General features: G+C 41.8%; 1 protein-coding gene and 1 long non-coding RNA gene across 2 annotated transcripts in view; one reads left to right on the forward strand and one right to left on the reverse strand.

Moving 5' to 3' along the window:
* Nucleotides 1-18,034, forward strand: part of LOC149979942 (uncharacterized) — a 391,469-nt gene that overhangs the window by 282,056 nt on the left and 91,379 nt on the right. The gene's annotated exons all lie outside the window — the stretch shown is intronic.
* Nucleotides 1-18,034, reverse strand: part of LOC110533380 (follistatin-related protein 4) — a 250,493-nt gene that overhangs the window by 219,503 nt on the left and 12,956 nt on the right. Inside the window, exon 2 of the mRNA XM_036989741.2 lies at nucleotides 10,659-10,803. Coding sequence (XP_036845636.2) covers nucleotides 10,659-10,793 — 135 coding nt within the window. The 5' untranslated portion in view covers nucleotides 10,794-10,803. The remainder of the gene's footprint in view (nucleotides 1-10,658; nucleotides 10,804-18,034) is intronic.

Genomic DNA, 18,034 nt, shown 5'->3' on the forward strand with positions numbered 1-18,034 from the left:
TCGACCTAATTTTTAAAATTGTATTTGACCCTTACTTAACTCATGGCTTAGTTTTTGCTCTGACATGCACTGTCAACTGTGTGACCTTATATAGACAGTTGTGTGCCTATCCAAATAATTTCCAATCAATTGGATTTACCACAGGTGGACTCCAATCATGTTGTAGAAACATCTCAAGTATGATCAATGGAAACAGGATGCACCTGGGCCCAATCTCATAGCAAAGGGCTGAACACTTATGTAAATAAGGTACAGTGCCTTATTCGGCCCCCTTGAACTTTGCGACCTTTTGACACATTTCAGGCTTCAAACATAAAGATATAAAACTATATTTTTTTGTGAAGAATCAACAACAAGTGGGACACAATCATGAAGTGGAACGACATTTATTGGATATTTCAAACTTTTTTAACAAATCAAAAACTGAAAAATTGGGCGTGCAAAATTATTCAGCCCCTTTACTTTCAGTGCAGCAAACTCTCTCCAGAAGTTCAGTGAGGATCTCTGAATGATCCAATGTTGACCTAAATGACTAATGATGATAAATACAATCCACCTGTGTGTAATCAAGTCTCCGTATAAATGCACCTGCACTGTGATAGTCTCAGAGGTCCGTTAAAAGCGCAGAGAGCATCATGAAGAACAAGGAACACACCAGGCAGGTCCGAGATACTGTTGTGAAGAAGTTTAAAGCCGGATTTGGATACAAAAAGATTTCCTAAGCTTTAAACATCCCAAAGAGCACTGTGCAAGCGATAATATTGAAATGGAAGGAGTATCAGACCACTGCAAATCTACCAAGACCTGGCCGTCCCTCTAAACTTTCAGCTCATACAAGGAGAAGACTGATCAGAGATGCAGCCAAGAGGCCCATGATCACTCTGGATGAACTGCAGAGATCTACAGCTGAGGTGGGAGACTCTGTCCATAGGACAACAATCAGTTGTATATTGCACAAATCTGGCCTTTATGGAAGAGTGGCAAGATGAAAGCCATTTCTTAAAGATATCCATAAAAAGTGTCGTTTAAAGTTTGCCACAAGCCACCTGGGAGACACACCAAACATGTGGAAGAAGGTGCTCTGGTCAGATAAAACCAAAATTGAACTTTTTGGCAACAATGCAAAACGTTATGTTTGGCGTAAAAGGAAACACAGCTCATCACCCTGAACACACCATACCCACTGTCAAACATGGTGGTGGCAGCATCATGGTTTGGGCCTGCTTTTCTTCAGCAGGGACAGGGAAGATGGTTAAAATTGATGGGAAGATGGATGGAGCCAAATACAGGACCATTCTGGAAGAAAACCTGATGGAGTCTGCAAAAGACCTGAGACTGGGACGGAGATTTGTCTTCCAACAAGACAATGATCCAAAACATAAAGCAAAATCTACAATGGAATGGTTCAAAAATAAACATATCCAGGTGTTAGAATGGCCAAGTCAAAGTCCAGACCTGAATCCAATCGAGAATCTGTGGAAAGAACTGAAAACTGCTGTTCACAAATGCTCTCCATCCAACCTCACTGAGCTCGAGCTGTTTTGCAAGGAGGAATGGGAAAAAATTTCAGTCTCTCGATGTGCAAAACTGATAGAGACATACCCCAAGCGACTTACAGCTGTAATCGCAGCAAAAGGTGGCGCTACAAAGTATTAACTTAAGGGGGCTGAATAATTTTGCACGCCCAATTTTTCAGTTTTTAATTTGTTAAAAAAGTTTGAAATATCCAATAAATGTCGTTCCACTTCATGATTGTGTCCCACTTGTTGTTGATTCTTCACAAAAAAATACAGTTTTATATCTTTATGTTTGAAGCCTGAAATGTGGCAAAAGGTCGCAAAGTTCAAGGGGGCCGAATACTTTCGCAAGGCACTGTATTTATATTTTTTTTGTTTTTTTTATATATTTGCAAAATATTTCGAAAAACCTGTTTTTGCTTTATCATTATAGGATATTATGTGTAGATTGATGAGGATTTTTTTTTATTTAATCAATTTTAGAATAAGGCTGTAACGTAACAAACTTTGGAACTAGTCAACGGGTCTGAATACTTTCTGAATGCACTGTAAGTGTATGTGTGCCTATCAGTAAACACCAATCACCTCTTTCAGAAAATAAGCAAAAAACACATCCAGTCTGAAGATGAAAGCTGAATACAACGCAATACATGACTTGACAAATCCTAAAGTTAAGCAAAAACTTTCTTGCAGCTGAAAATTCTGGCAAATCTCAACTGACAAATTACTTTCCCGTGAATTCTAATTTCCCCCTGCATTCCATCTGTGTGGTTAGTAGTGTGGTTTGTGTGGTTAGTAGTGTGGTTTGTGTGGTTAGTAGTGTGGTTTGTGTGGTTAGTAGTGTGGTTTGTGTGGTTAGTAGTGTGGTTTGTGTGGTTAGTAGTGTGGTTTGTGTGGTTAGTAGTGTGGTTTGTGTGGTTAGTAGTGTGGTTTGTATGGTTAGTAGTGTGGTTTGTGTGGTTAGTAGTGTGGTTTGTGTGGTTAGTAGTGTGGTTTGTGTGGTTAGTAGTGTGGTTTGTGTGGTTAGTAGGAGTGTCGGGAGTCATGCTGCATGCTTTCCCTGATATTTACTGCCGTGATTTATCCTCTTAAGTGTTTCTATTCATTGTAATTACATTGCTGTACTTCCAAAGACGGAGGGAGACAACAGAGTCCCACTGAGTTTTCAAGAGATTTTTACATGCCCAGAGTTTCCCTAATAAAAGGGATAATCGCTTTCCTAGTGGAGGGCAAGACGGGTCAGGCTGAAAGAGAGGATGCAGGCTCACTGCTAATACGGAGCCACGTACCCGGCCGCTCTACTCGTGATATGACAACTTTCCCCCATGAAACAGCCCCAGCGTGAGAATGAGATGGAGACCTACTTAATGTAATGGCTCTGGGTGTAAATAGTCATTGTGTTGTAATGGATGACCTATAAACAATGTTTGCATTAACTGGGGAAAATGCCTATTTGCATGATTTTATCTGACAGGTTCTGCAGCGTAGTTAGTTCTACTAGTGAACTTGTGTAATTAATGTGGATTAATTGAACATCACACTACACCACACCTTTATGTTAAGTTTAATGGACTCTAGCTAATTGATCCAACACGTTACAAATCCCACAATAGAAATGTAAAGGTCATTTCTGATTGAGCTGACATATGCAGCGTTCACCGTGAATGCAGTCTTCTCTAAAGCGGGAACATTGCCTTTAAATATCAATCACGCTGTAAAACCGAACTTCTGCGATGCGGATCGAATAGAGCCCTAAGTTTATGTTATAAAAAAAGTTATATATATATATATATATATATATATATATATATATAGCCAGGATTATCTACTGTTTTCCAGGGAGTCTTTGAAGAGACAACATACTGTACATGTTTTTGTTGAATTTATTTGACTTATTGATCAAAATGAAGAACCATAATTGTTTGGGTTCATTACAAATGAATTAAGCTATACAGTTGTCCAGTCTATATTATCCAAGGGAAATATCACTAAGCTTCACTTTATTCTCACTTGATGGATATGACTGATTACACTGTTTTGAAGTGTTGTTGCTTTCACAAAACACATGTTTCAAAAGAGTGCACAGGTGCTGTATGTAATAAAATCAAATGTATTTATAGCAGATGTAATCTGTTGAGTCAATTTGTTTCTGCTATTAGCTATTTTAGTACAAAGCTAGCTGAGAAAAGAACACAAGCCTGAACAGAGATATATTGGCCTCTTCAGAAGCTGAGAAAAGCAACATAAAGTCACTCAAAGTGCATATCATCATCTGTAAGTACCATAGTGGTAAAACAACCTTGTCTTCACCAATGATTGCCCCAAATGGACTCCATTTCATTCAGATTTACGTGCAGATACCACTGTAAGTGTCACAATAGAGACGTCTGTGTGAATTCCCTCTAGGTCACAGATCTTGAGGACTTGACTACAAACTTGAGTGGGTTAAAAAAAAACGAGTGCATCTCGAGAGCTTGGGACAATTTTTTTCAAAATGTAGTTATTGACATATCATTGTTCCTATCAATGTCATCTACCTATATAGTATTCTGAATTCCCAAATTCATGTTATTAAGTTCAAAAGAATACAAGATAAAAAATAGCTGACACCATTCAAACGGAATGGGGCTTCAGAATTGTAAAGCCAATTATCTCAGAATAATCTTTTTGCAGATAGATAGTCCCAAACTCTCGTCATGCTAATCTCAAACCTCACAGTTGCCCAATTTCCCCCGCTCTCCATCCTTATCTTTCCCCTGTATCCTCAATACCGCCTCCATCATATTTCCTATTTTCCATACTCTCCTCATTCTTCTAGTTTATTCCTATCCCTCTCTCTATGGACTGAATCATGTTTATAATCCAGAAGGTAAAAAAAGATTCAAATGCAGAGTGAATTGGATTCTGAGATATGGCTTTGCGAGCTGTGAGGCTGTTATGTGAGGTTCCATGATAGCAGAGGTTGGAATGGGAAATTGAGAGAGAAGGAGACTGATGCCTGATGCCTGATGCCTTATGGCTGACCCTGCAAGAGCCAGGTGGCCTGATGGCCTATCATGGTGGCTGATGGCCTATCACCAGGACAATGGCGGCTCTGCCTGGCATTTATCAGCTCATTATTTACCCAGCAATTACCTAAAGATGGTCCTGAGGAAAATGTACAGCTATCTCTGTTTTAAACTTGCATAGGGTTACAAAGGGAGGGCATATTACTGGAACCTTTCCATGTTTACCAGTAAACAACCAGAATTTTGTTAACTTTCAACTTTTGGTTGATTCAGATTGTCTGTAATTATCTCTGGCTCTCTGTGTGGTCTTATCATGTAAAATACACTACATGGTCAAAAGTATGGGGACCACCGTTCAAATTAATGGATTCAGCTATTTCAGACACACCCGTGGCTGACAGGTGTATAACATCGAGGACACAGCCATGCAATCTCCATAGACAAATATTGTCAGTAGAATGGTCCGTCCTGAAGAGCTCAGTGACTTTCAATGTGGCACCATCATAGGATGCCACCTTTCCAACAAGTCAGTTTGTCAAATTGTTGCCCTGCTAGAGCTGCCCCAGTCAACTGCACGTGCTGTTATTGTGAAGTGGAAACGTCTAGGAGCAACAATGGCTCAGCCGCAAAGTGGTAGGCCAAACAAACTCACAGAACGGGATCGTTGAGCACTTTTTAAGCATAGTGCTTAAAAATCACCTGTCCTCGGTTGCAACACTCACTACCAAGTTCCAAACTGCCTCTGGAATCAAAGTCAGCACAATAACTGTTGATTGGGAGATACATAAAATGGGTTTCCATGGCCGAGCAGCCGGACACAGGCCTAAGATCACCATGCGCAATGCCAAGCGTCGGCTGGAGTGGTGTAAAGCCGAACAGAGGCAGTCAACATTTTGAACTATTTAACCATAAATGTAATTGGACTCTGGAGCAGTGGAAACGCATTCTCTGGAGTGATGAATCATATGTCAAAGTGTAGGTGATATGCATATTGGCTACAGTCAGTCAGGTCCAGGCCGATGCTGACAGGAGGGAGGCACCAGAAAATGTAGCCCCATTTTAATGAGACTTATAAGTACATATATATTTATTGGCTAAACGCCAGTCATGTTTAACAAATCTAATGTAGGATAATTAACGTCTAAAGGCTTGATTCTGTCATACCCTGTTCATATAGGAGAGAAAGGCCAGTGCCTTTTGTGCACCTTGCAATCTGAGCAGAGGCAGTCGACATTTTGAAACTATTTAACCATAAAAGTAATTGTTTAAAACCTAGATGTTTTTTGTAATTTTATAAGGCATGTCTTACTGTGTTCCGGATTATTTTATAAACATATTCCATTAAAATCAGTATTTCTCTCAAGTTCTCAACTTTCTTTCATTGTCCAGCAGCCAAAGACACAATCCTAGTGATGTTAACAACCCATAATAATTGTTGCATCTTTAGATCTTCATTCTTTCTAAATTTCTAAATAATATTTTTTATCTTTGTCATATGAAACCAATCGCTTTTATGAATTCATTCATTTACATTTGCGGTGCGCTTTGGAGAATGGTGTTTTCCTGATAATTGCATTTTGGAACATTTGAGCTTACTGCCGTGTGCACATTTCTGCGCATATAATGTGAAGAAATAGCCTAATAGTTTATCAACATTTAAAGCTAAATGTTCTGATCAGTTCCATCAGCCTCATTGCTTTTACATTTTTTTTTTGATGTACAGTGGTTGTTTTAATTTGGGATCTATCATCCCACAACTGTCTCAGAGTCTATTTGGAACATGTATTTCTAGTACAGAATAACAATCTGACCAGGTCAACTTTTCTACTTTGGGGAAGAGTAGATTGACATTGGATAGTGCTTTTGTTGTTTGTTACTCATCTTGTTGGCTGACAAAAAAAGTAAATGTGGAATGTTCTTGTCACATCTTCAATATGCGCATAGGAATTGGATAAGAAGGTTGTGCGCCGTTGCATCCCCGATGTGTCTGTCTTCACTAGTAGCCTAGGCTACTTCGGAGCTGCAAAGCCTGTAAGAAGGACCTGATCCCGTGACGGGCATTGGCTAATAAAAACTCTTCAGCAGGTTGAAAATATTTGGCATGGGCCCTCAGATCCTCTAAAAGTTCTACAGCTGCACCACTGAGAGCATCTTGACTGGCTGTATTACTGAATGGTATGGCAACTGCATCGCCCTCGATTGCATGGCGCGGACGGCCCAGTACATCACTGGGGCTGAGCTCAGAGGAAGGCCAGGACAATTGTCAAAGAACCTAGCCACCCAAGCCGTAGACTGTTCACTCCACATGGCAAGTGGTACCGGAGCGCCAAGAATGGTTTTCGCCAGGCATAATGGGACCCATGTCATCCAAAAAGTTTTACTTTTGACTCATCTGTCCATAGAACATTCTTGCAAGAGTCTTGATGATCATCCATTTTATTTTTGGCAAACTTGGACGAGATGGGTCCCATTATGTCTGATGAAAACCGAACACTGTATTGCACAGTAAGAACCTCATACCAAAGGCCAAGCATGGTGGTGGTAGTGTGATGGTTTGGGGATGCTTTGCTGCCTCAGGACCTGGACGACTTGCCTTCATAGAATGAACCATGAATTCTGCTATGTATCAGAGAATTCTACGGAGGAATGTCAGGCCATCCGTCTGTGAGCTGAAGCTGAAGCGCAGCTGGGTCATGCAGCAAGACAATGATCCAAAACACACAAGTCGACATGAAAATGGTTAAAAAGCAACAAATTAGAAGTTTTGGAATGTCCAAGTCGAATTCCAAACCTAATCTCAATTGAAATGTTGTATCAAGACTTGAAAGGAGCAGTTCATACTTGAAAACCCACAAATGTCAGTGAGTTAAGGCAGTTTTGCATGCAATAGTGGGCCAAAATTCGGTTGCATCATTGCAGCTAAAGGTGGCACAACCAGTTATTGAGTGTAAGGGGGAAATTACTTTTTCACACAGGGATATTGGGTGATGCATAACTTTGTTAATGAAATAAAATAAGTATTGAAAAAAATTGTCAACTCAGGTTCCCTTTATCTAATATTAGGTTTTGGTTGAAGATCTGATAACATTCAGTATTGAAAATATGCAAAAACAGACAAAATCAGAAAGGAGGCAAAAACATTTTCACTGCACTGTGCATTCAGAAAGTATTCAGACCCTTTTACTTTCCCACCCTTTGTTACGTAACAGCCTTATTCTAAAAATAAATCCTAATAAATCTACAAAAAATACCCTATAATGACAAAGCGAAAAACGGTTTGTAGACATTTTTGCAAGTGTATTACAAATAAAAAACGGAAATATATTATTTACATAAGTATTCAAACCCTTTGCTATACGACTCGAAATTGAACTCAAGTGCATCCTGTTTCAATTGATCATCCTTGAGATGTTTCTACAACTTGATTAGAGTCCACCTGTGGTACATTCCATTGATTGGACATGATTTGGAAAGGCACACAACTGTCTATATAAGGTCCCACAGTTGACAATGCATGTCAGAGCAAAAACCAAGCCATGAAGTCGAAGTAATTGTCAGTAGAGTTCCGAGACAGGATTGTGTTGAGGCACATATCTGAGGAAGGGTACCAAAACATTTCTGCAGCATTGAAGGTCCCCAAGAACACAGTGGCCTCCATCATTCTTAAATGGAAAAAGTTTGGAACCACCAAGACTCTTCCTAGAGCTGGCCAGGGAGGTGACCAAGAACCTGAAGGTCACTCTGACAGAGCTCCAGAGTTCCTCTGTGAAGATGGGAGAACCTTCCAGAAGGAAAACCATCTCTGCTGCACTCCACCAATCAGGCCGTTATGGTAGAGTGGCCAGACGGAAGCCACTCCTCAGTATAAGACACATGACAGCCCGCTTGGAGTTTGCCACAAGGCACCTAAAGGACTCTCAGACCATGAGAAACAAGATTATCTGGTCTGATGAAACCAAGATTGAACTCTTTGGCCTGAATGCCAAGTGTCACATCCCAATGGTGAAGCATGGTGGTGGCAGTATCATGCTGTGGGGATGTTTTTCAGGGACTAGGAGACTAGTCAGGTTTGAGGGAAAGATGAACGGAGCAAAGTACAGAAAGATCTGTGATGAAAAGCTGCTCCAGAGCGCTCATGACCTCAGACTGAGGCGAAGGTTCATCTTCCAACAGGACAATGACCCTGGCACATAGCCAAGACAATCCAGGAGTGGCTCCGGGACAAGTTTCTGAATGTCCTTGAGTGGCCCAGCCAGAGCCCGGACTTGAACCCAATCTAACATCTCTGGAGAGACCTGGAAATAGCTGTGCAGCAACGCTCCCCTTCCAACCTGACAGAGCTTGTGAGGATCTGCAGAGAAGAACGGGAGAAACTCCCCAAAAACAGGTGTGCCAAGCTTGTAGCGTCATACCCAAGAATTATCGAGGCTGTAATCGCTGCCAATTGTGCTTCAACAAAGTACTGAGTAAAAGGTCTGGATACTTATGTAAATGTGATATTCAAGTTTTTTATTTTTAATACATTTGAAAAAAAGAAAAAAAAACTGTTTTTGCTTTGACATTATGGGGTATTGTGTGTAGATTGATGAGGGTGAAAAAACTATTTAATACATTTTAGAATAAGGCTCTAAAGTAACAAAATGTGGAAAGAGTTGAGGGGTCTGAATACTTTCCGAATGCACTGCATATTATTCTTTGCTACTTTTTTTTCACTTTTTACTCTGCATCGTTGGGAAAAGTCTTGTAAGTAAGCATTTCAAGGTAAAGTCTACAGCTGTTATATTGATTTTGATGAGATTACCTGTTAATTACCTAAATTACCAGTCTGCCAGCCAGAATAGATTGTTTCAGTGACATTTCTCACTGTTTCTGGTGTATACTGGCCTGGGAGGCTGACTATACTTTATTTTCTTATTCATTCCTGATGCCTCCTGCTCTGCTGTATATTGATGCAGTCCAGTCCACCAGCACCACCCCAGAGTTGACTTTAAACTACAATGCCTATTGACAACTTTTGAATTCCCATGTCCTGGGTTAGATAGGGATGCCTGGGAATGTCTTGTTTGCATTGAGTGTTTAAAGAGGTCAGAACAGAACCACCTCAGCGATGAGATTCCTCTGCTTGCTGCCAACTTGGCACGGTGTCACACCACGGGCCAGCCAGTCTGGGAGATTAGACTTGGGGGGTGCAGCATGCTTAATTTCACAAAGAATTGGGAGAATGTTTGTGGGAGTTGGGGGGGGGGGACAACATGCTCTTTGGGACAATGCTCTGTAGGACAATTGACAAATGACTTCACCTGTGTGATTAATGTGCAAATTCACATTAGAACTTCATGCATCTCAACCAAAACACTGTTCATTACGACCAGGCAATGTCACTTCCCTTCTCTAGCTTGAATCCAGACCAGCATGAAAAAAGTGGGGGGAGACTGCTGGGTGGAAGCTAATGGGTTTTTAGGTCTGGCTCGAAGTTATATAGTAAACCCACACCATCGAAGTGATTGTCATGCAATTGTGTGTACATGCAAACTGTTTGGAACAACATTTCAAAGAGACAAATGGTAGTGTGACAAAAGAGTGTCCTTGTGGGGTAATTGATGAACACACTCTGCAGCCAACTGAACCTCCTCTCCTCGGTGGAGAGAGAGACAGGCAAGATGCATGAAGACTGTGATTGCAAGGTATCTAAGCAACCCTCTGTCAAGATCACATGCAGAACCACGTAAGGAGACAAACACTCAAATGCCCATGTTGAGCAGGAAGAGTATTTCACCGTTTTCTGCATGCAACCGTATTACCTAAAATTGTGCTATGTATGTTTGGATTCATTTTATGGCATTTGTTTTCAGCTATGTCATGCAAAGCATAAAATCATTTATGGGGGACTAGGGTGAAAGAGGGAGGAAGAGGAGGAGAGTCACAGATGCAAAGATAGAGTGGCTTCTAAAGACACAACAGGCAGAGAGAAGAATAACAGACACAGACAGAGAGATTTATACAGAGGAACAGGGAGACAGAGAGGGAAACAGAGGGAGAGTGGTTGAAAGGGAGGGGCGAGAGAGAGAGAGAAGACAGAGTGACAGAGAGAGAGGCAGAGATACACAGAGAGCGACGCATACTGTATATTTACCCTGGTCTGTGGTCCCTGGGAGGGGTTCTCTGGTCTGTTTGCTGTATCCATGCTCCTCCGCCCTTCAGTCAGCCAGCAGACAGAGACAGAGGCTCCGAGCAGGACAGGAAGTGCCCAAATACACAGCAAGCCCATCAGTGTCAGTCTGTCAGGAAAAAGAACATGACAACAACTGTCACACCGCTGCCCCTGACTGACTGCTGCCCTTCACTCATATTATAGTGTGCCATAAAACAGTACAGTACAGTACAGTACAGTACAGTACAGCACAGCACAGTACAGCACAGTACAATACAGCACAGTTCAGCACAGCACAGTACAACACAGCACAGTTCAGCACAGAAGAGTATACCACAGCACAGAACAGTACAGTATAGCATTATACAGTGCATTACAACAGTATAGTGCAGTACAACACAGTACAGAGCAGGTCCCTCTTTCATAGGTTCACAGCCATACTAATTTACCATCACCTCAACTCATTAATCTGTATAAGATGCACTTATTTAGAGCTGAGGAGCCTTCTGCTTAATTTTTTGGTGATGTGACTCTCCAAACTGTCATATTGCCATGAAAGAATAAACAGTGTTCCCGACAACCATGTATAGGTCTATACTATGTAAACACACTCAGGCTGTAGAGCGAGGACCAAATTCCATGGCCGATGGATTCTGAGAGAAAAGAGGAGAGGAGAGGAGAGGAGGGGAGAGGAGAGGAGAGGAGAGGGGGAGTGGAGAGGAGAGGAGAGGAGAGGAGAGGAGAGGAGAGGAGAGGAGAGGAGAGGAGAGGAGAGGAGAGGAGAGGAGAGGAGAGGAGAGGAGAGGAGAGGAGAGGAGAGGAGAGGAGAGGAGAGGAGGAGTGGAGAGGAGAGGAGAGGAGAGGAGAGGAGAGGAGAGGAGGAGAGGGGAGGGGAGAGGAGAGCTTGCCCTTGTGAAATGAATCAACAAAAGAGATCTGCCAGTCAGTTTGTTAATGTGCTGCTGCAGTGACGTCAGCTCCGCCAGGGGCAGGTTAGAGTTTTTTCATCATGAATCTTGTTATGGAGGCAGCTCTGCAGAGTGATCACTATCTAGAACAGCCACAAAGTCATAAAATGTAACGCCTGACCTTAAATTAAGACCAAAAAGCTAAGTGGCTTCTAGGTCAATTTTTCTATTCATAAAGAGAACAAACTTTAGGGAAAAGTGATTATTCAAGCAGCATACTAATCAGCTGGCACATTCAGATTTGTCTAGCCTGCTACTTTTTGTTCCACCTAAAGCCTAAATTAATTTAAAGTTCCTCAAAATGCTAAAAGGATTTACAATTGTAATATATATTTGACAGAACAACAATTGAAAAAGCATTTGTATGCTTGACCTTGGGTAGGGTACAAACAAGAATCAAAATACTTGACACCTCCTGTTTAATACTCTACTACACATTAGTTATTTGTTGTCAGAACCATTGCATGGCTGTAAACCTAACACATGCATTGCCATTTTGTTGTATTCAGGGTGTACCTCCAGTACACCTAGCCTACCTCTGCTGCTGCCTGCTGTGTCTTGGTGTGTCCTGGTGAATATATCTCATGACAGCAGTACAGGCATGCAGCCCCAGAGGCCTTCCTGTGCCAACTGATCCTGTCCACAGGCGGCAGATTATCTGCTTCATTCATACGCTCCTGTCATCGGCACTTCCTTTTTTAGCCTGCAGCCGGCCGCCTCGCTAGCTCGCGTGCAGCTCCAATGGTAAGGGCCACCAGACAAGCAACAATACAAATGCAAGTCATCAGCCGGTCCTAGGCACTGCCACAGCACACTGTTGTAATTATAAATGGCACAGGCCTGTAGCGACAGTAAGTCTCCTTTCAGTGCCTTTCCACCCTGCAAGGCACTGCAGAGGAGGGGAGGGGAGGGGGGAAGTCCAAAAAGAAAAATAACATCTGTGACAGTAGTGGTGTGTGTTTGCTGCCCCAAACCAATGCAACCGAGAAGGGCTTTCTTTGTAATAAAAACTCCAATCCTACTAGTGGAGAAATATCATGAGTCTGCAGCTGCAGCAGGTTCGGAAAGCACCTTCACTGACGGATGTCTTCATAGCACAGAAAAAGGCTACCAAGGGGATTGCCTCCCTGTATTGTTTTTACAATGCTTGGATGGCTTGCCCATTTGCTTCGTGTCCCTGGTGGGTCACCACAGCAGATAAATCAAATCAAATTTTTATTTGTCACATACACATGGTTAGCAGATGTTAATGCAAGTGTAGCGAAATGCTTGTGCTTCTAGTTCCGACAATGCAGTAATAACCAACGAGTAATCTAACCTAACAATTCCACAACTACTACCTTATACACACACAAGTGTAAAGGGATAAAGAATATGTACATAAAGATATATGAATGAATGATGGTACAGAACGGCATAGGCAAGATGCAGTAGATGGCATAGAGTACAGTATATACATATGATATGAGTAATGTAGGGTATATAAACATAAAGTGGCATAGTTTAAAGTGGCTAGTGATACATGTATTACATAAAGATGGCAAGATGCAGTAGATGGTATAGAGTACAGTATATACATATGAGATGAGTAATGTAGGGTATGTAAACATTATATTAAGTGGCATTGTTTAAAGTGGCTAGTGATAAATTATTACATCAATTCCCATCAATTTCCATTATTAAAGTGGCTGGAGTTGAGTCAGTATGTTGGCAGCAGCTACTTAATGTTAGTGGTGGCTGTTTAAGTCTGATGGCCTTGAGATAGAAGCTGTTTTTCAGTCTCTCGGTCCCTGCTTGGACACACCTGTACTGACCTCGCCTTCTGGATGATAGCGGGGTGAACATCCAGTGGCTCGGGTGGTTGTTGTCCTTGATGATCTTTATGGCCTTCCTGTGACATCGGGTGGTGTAGGTGTCCTGGAGGGCAGGTAGTTTGCCCCCGGTGATGTGTTGTGCAGACCTCACTACCCTCTGGAGAGCCTTACGGTTGTGGACAGAGCAGTTGCCTTACCAGGCGGTGATACAGCCCGACAGGATGCTCTCGATCGTGCATCTGTAGAAGTTTGTGAGTACTTTTGGTGACAAGCCAAATTTCTTCAGCCTCATGAGGTTGAAAAGGCGCTGCTGCGCCTTCTTCACAACGCTGTCTGTGTGGGTGGACCAATTCAGTTCATCCTTGATGTGTACTACCTTCTCCACTACTCTCCCGTCGATGTGGATAGGGGGGTGCTCCCTCTGCTGTTTCTTGAAGTCCACAATCATCTCCTTTGTTTGGTTGACATTGAGTGTGAGGTTATTTTCCTGACACCACACTCCGAGGGCCCTCACCTCCTCCCTGTAGGCCGTCTCGTCGGTAATTGGTAGGCTTGTTGGTAATCAAGCCTACCCCTGTAGTGTCGTCCGCAAACTTGAGGATTGAGTTGGAGGCGTGCATGGCCACGCAGTCGTGGGTGAACAGGGAGTACAGGAGAGGGCTCAGAACGCACCCTTGTGGGGCCCCAGTGTTGAGGATCAGCGGGGTGGAGATGTTGTTACCTACCCTCACCACCTGGGGGCGGCCCGTCAGGAAGTCCAGTATCCAGTTGCACAGGGCGGGGTCGAGACCCAGGGTCTTGAGCTTGATGACGAGTTTGGAGGGTACTATGGTGTTAAATGCTGAGCTGTAGTCGATGAACAGCATTCTCACATAGGTATTCCTCTTGTCCAGATGGGTTAGGGCAGTGTGCAGTGTGGTTGCGATTGCGTCATCTGTGGACCTATTGGGGCAGTAAGCAAATTGGAGTGGGTCTAGGGTGTCAGGTAGGGTGGAGGTGATATGGTCCTTGACTAATCTCTCAAAGCACTTCATGATGACGGAAGTGAGTGCTACGGGGCAGTAGTCGTTTAGCTCAGTTACCTTAGCTTTCTTGGGAACAGAAACAATGGTGGCCCTCTTGAAGCATGTGGGAACAGCAGACTGGGATAAGGATTGATTGAATATGTCCGTAAACACACCAGCCAGCTGGTCTGCACACGCCCTGAGGGCGCGGCTGGGGATGCTGTCTGGGCCTGCAGCCTTGTGAGGGTTAACACGTTTAAATGTTTTACTCACGTCGGCTGCAGTGAATGAGAGTCCGCAGGTTTTGGTAGCGGGCCGTGTCAGTGGCACTGTATTGTCCTCAAAGCGGGCAAAAAAGTTATTTAGTCTGTCTGGGAGCAAGACATCCTGGTAGAGGGAGAAACATGGGGATTCAAACTGCCCATCTATGGGAGGGTGTCAGGGTTAAAAGGATACATTTTTCTAGGAATTGCTTTCAGAAAGTATTCATACTACTTGACTTTTTCAACATTTTGTTGAGTTACAGCCTGAATTCAAAATGGATTCAATTTATATTTTCTCACCCATGTACACACAATACTCCATATTGAGAGTGAAAACATGTTTTTTGAAATGTTTACAAATGTACTGAAAATGAAATGCATAAATATCTAATTTACATAAGTATTCACAGCCCTTAGTCAATACTTTGTAGAAGCACCTTCGGCAGCGATTACAGATGTGAGTCTCTCTGGTAAGTGTCTAAGAGCTTTCCACACCTGTATTAAGCAACACATGACCATTATTATTTACTAAATTCTTCAAGCAGATTTAAGTCAAAACTGGAACTTGGCCACTCAGAAACATTTACTGTCTTCTTGGTAAGCAACTCCAGTGTAGATTTGGCCTTGTGTTTTAGTTTATTGTCCTGCTGAAAGGTGAATTTGTCTCCCAGTGTCTGGTGAAATGCAGATTGAGCCAGGTTTTCCACTAGGATTTTGCCTGTGTATAGCTCCATTCCATTTTTATCCTGAAAAACTCCCCTGTACTTAACGATTACAAGCATACCCATAATATAATACAGCCACCACTATGCTTGAAAATATGGAGAGTGGTACTCAGTAATGTGTTGGATTTGCACCAAATATAATACTTTGTATTCAGGAAAAAAGTTAACTGCTTTGCCATATTTTTTGCAATATTAATTTAGAGCCTTGTTGCAAACAGAATGCATGTTTTGGAATATTTGTATTTTGTACAAGCTTCCTTCTTTTCACTTTGTCAATTTGGTTAGAATTGTAGAGTAACTACAATGTTGTTGATAATCCATCCACCTGACAGGTATGGCATATCAAGAAGCTGATTAAACAGCATGATCATTACACAGGTGCACCTTGTGCAGAGGACAATAAAAGGGCACTCTAAAATGTGCAATTTTGTTACGCAACACAATGCCACAGATGTCTCACAATTTGAGGGACCTTTTTTGAAAGCACCTGTATATGACCAAGCAACGTGACAAATCTCCACCATTTTGAAGTGAATCTGTAGTGGATTTTACAGCCCAGTAGCAAGCTATCTGCTTTAGTTTCTAAGATGATCGATCTCTGTCAAGGGAAAAGCTGTTTTTTACATATTGTGTGTATTTATTTATTCTGAACATATTTACAATTGTTGGGAATGTCAATTATTGCATATTTTTCAAAATACTTACCTTTATGTTCGCTTGCTGGACAGGTAAACGCCCCTGAGTACTAAACTGTAAACCAATCAAAACGTGTGTACTGCTGATCAGGTCTGCCAATCACGTTATCCATATCTAAGGTAGCTGGTGACAGAGTGCTAGATATCTGTCCGACGAACTGCTATCATGTAAAGTATTTTTTTAAATGTGTAATCTAACTATTTAATCATAGACATGTGATACCATCAATGCAAGCTGTAAAATGACTCCCAGCTTAGCTAGCTAGTTACAACAAGTAGATGTGTTGCTAGCTAGCAGGAGCAGATTGTCGGTACAAGGAGCGTTTTTAGCTATCAGTTTATTCCAAGTAATAATTTAAGACTACAAAAATCTATAGGACAAGTAGCGCAAAGCTAATTCAGTCATCAAGGCAGGAACCAGTAATTGCATTCATACTGACAAATAAGAAATTACACATTGCCTGTCAATAGTTGGAATAAGATGCTTGCAGAGCACCCTGACTCAGACTGTAAGGATGTTCACTTTCTAGCTCACAAACTACATGCCTTTGCTGTAATTATTTATTTGATGAATTATTGTATCTCACTTTTGTCTTACATTCAGCTCTCCTGTCCAGCTCCCAGAGATCAACCAAGTGCTCTTCACCAAGCATGGGCTGATTCATTCGCCTGTGAGGAGAACCATCCTACAGCAGTTTGAACTAGAACTGCCGAAATTGAGACCAAATATGCATTTGCCTGTTGTCTTCTTCGTGGATTTTACACAGTCTAGAGCATTTTAGAGTTGAAGAACACCAACTACCGATACATGTGCTTGTTTGAGCATCTTGAAGACTAAATTCAATGTAAAATAAGTTTAACATGTGATGAACAGATTATTTTACTATTGTAACATGCAGTGGGGAGAATTATATTGCCCCTGTCAGGAGCCCAGGCTTTTGCCATAGATGGTAGAGTTTTCATCTTGGACCACACACAAGCTTAAGATTGCATTCTGCTAAGGCACTTGTCTCTCCCAACATTGGTGAGCTACGTTGGTGACCAGGGTGGGATCCTTTCAATACGACTATGGGGCCGGGGTACACACACCCCTAGAAGAGGAGGAATACTGAAGCATGTGTTATGACAGTTTTACAGTCTCCATCAGAGGCCCAGGCTTTTGGCATAGATGGTAAAACTCTCATTTCTGGACTGCAGCACTGTAGGATTGTGCCCTCCACTGCACTTGATATACATTCATTGGTAGGTTATATATTTATTTATTTATATATTTATATGCTTCAAATACTGCCTGAGAGACACCTTTGCTATTTGTCTCTGTACTCAAATGGTGAAACACTATTTGTGATGGTGTTCTTTGTTTGAATGTATGTGCATGGACTGTACATTATTGAAAACATGTCTCACACTCAGTCATACTTAGTAGAATAAGGAATGGATTGGAAAGATTTTGGCATCATCAATTTTTAGAAGGTTAGTAGGAAAGTTTTGAATTTAAACCCCCGAAATATACTCATATTCACAGAACATTTAGTATATGAAACTCAAACATTCATTTCCCATCCGCTATTTCTATGATGCCACAGGCTCTTTATCATTATCCATACCTGATATTCCAATGACTCTATCATTATGCATGCCCACCATGGTATTGGGCAGCTGCTATTTGAGATCTCATCTGGTTTAGAAACCAAACTCTGGTTAATTTAATGCAGAGCACAATGCACAACTGTTTTTAGAGAAGATTGTATTGCAAGGTATGTGTAGGCTATGCCATGTGTATTGGCTAATATGCATATGCAGCTGTCATTTTTAAACCTTCATTCTAGCATACAGTACATAACACACAGACCGCTTTCTTCCTACATGTTTCCATTTGGGTTTCTATG

The sequence above is a fragment of the Oncorhynchus mykiss genome, chromosome 10 (genome assembly GCF_057628025.1).
Source record: "Oncorhynchus mykiss isolate SJ-2025 chromosome 10, ASM5762802v1, whole genome shotgun sequence".
In the NCBI taxonomy this organism is placed as follows: domain Eukaryota; kingdom Metazoa; phylum Chordata; class Actinopteri; order Salmoniformes; family Salmonidae; genus Oncorhynchus; species Oncorhynchus mykiss.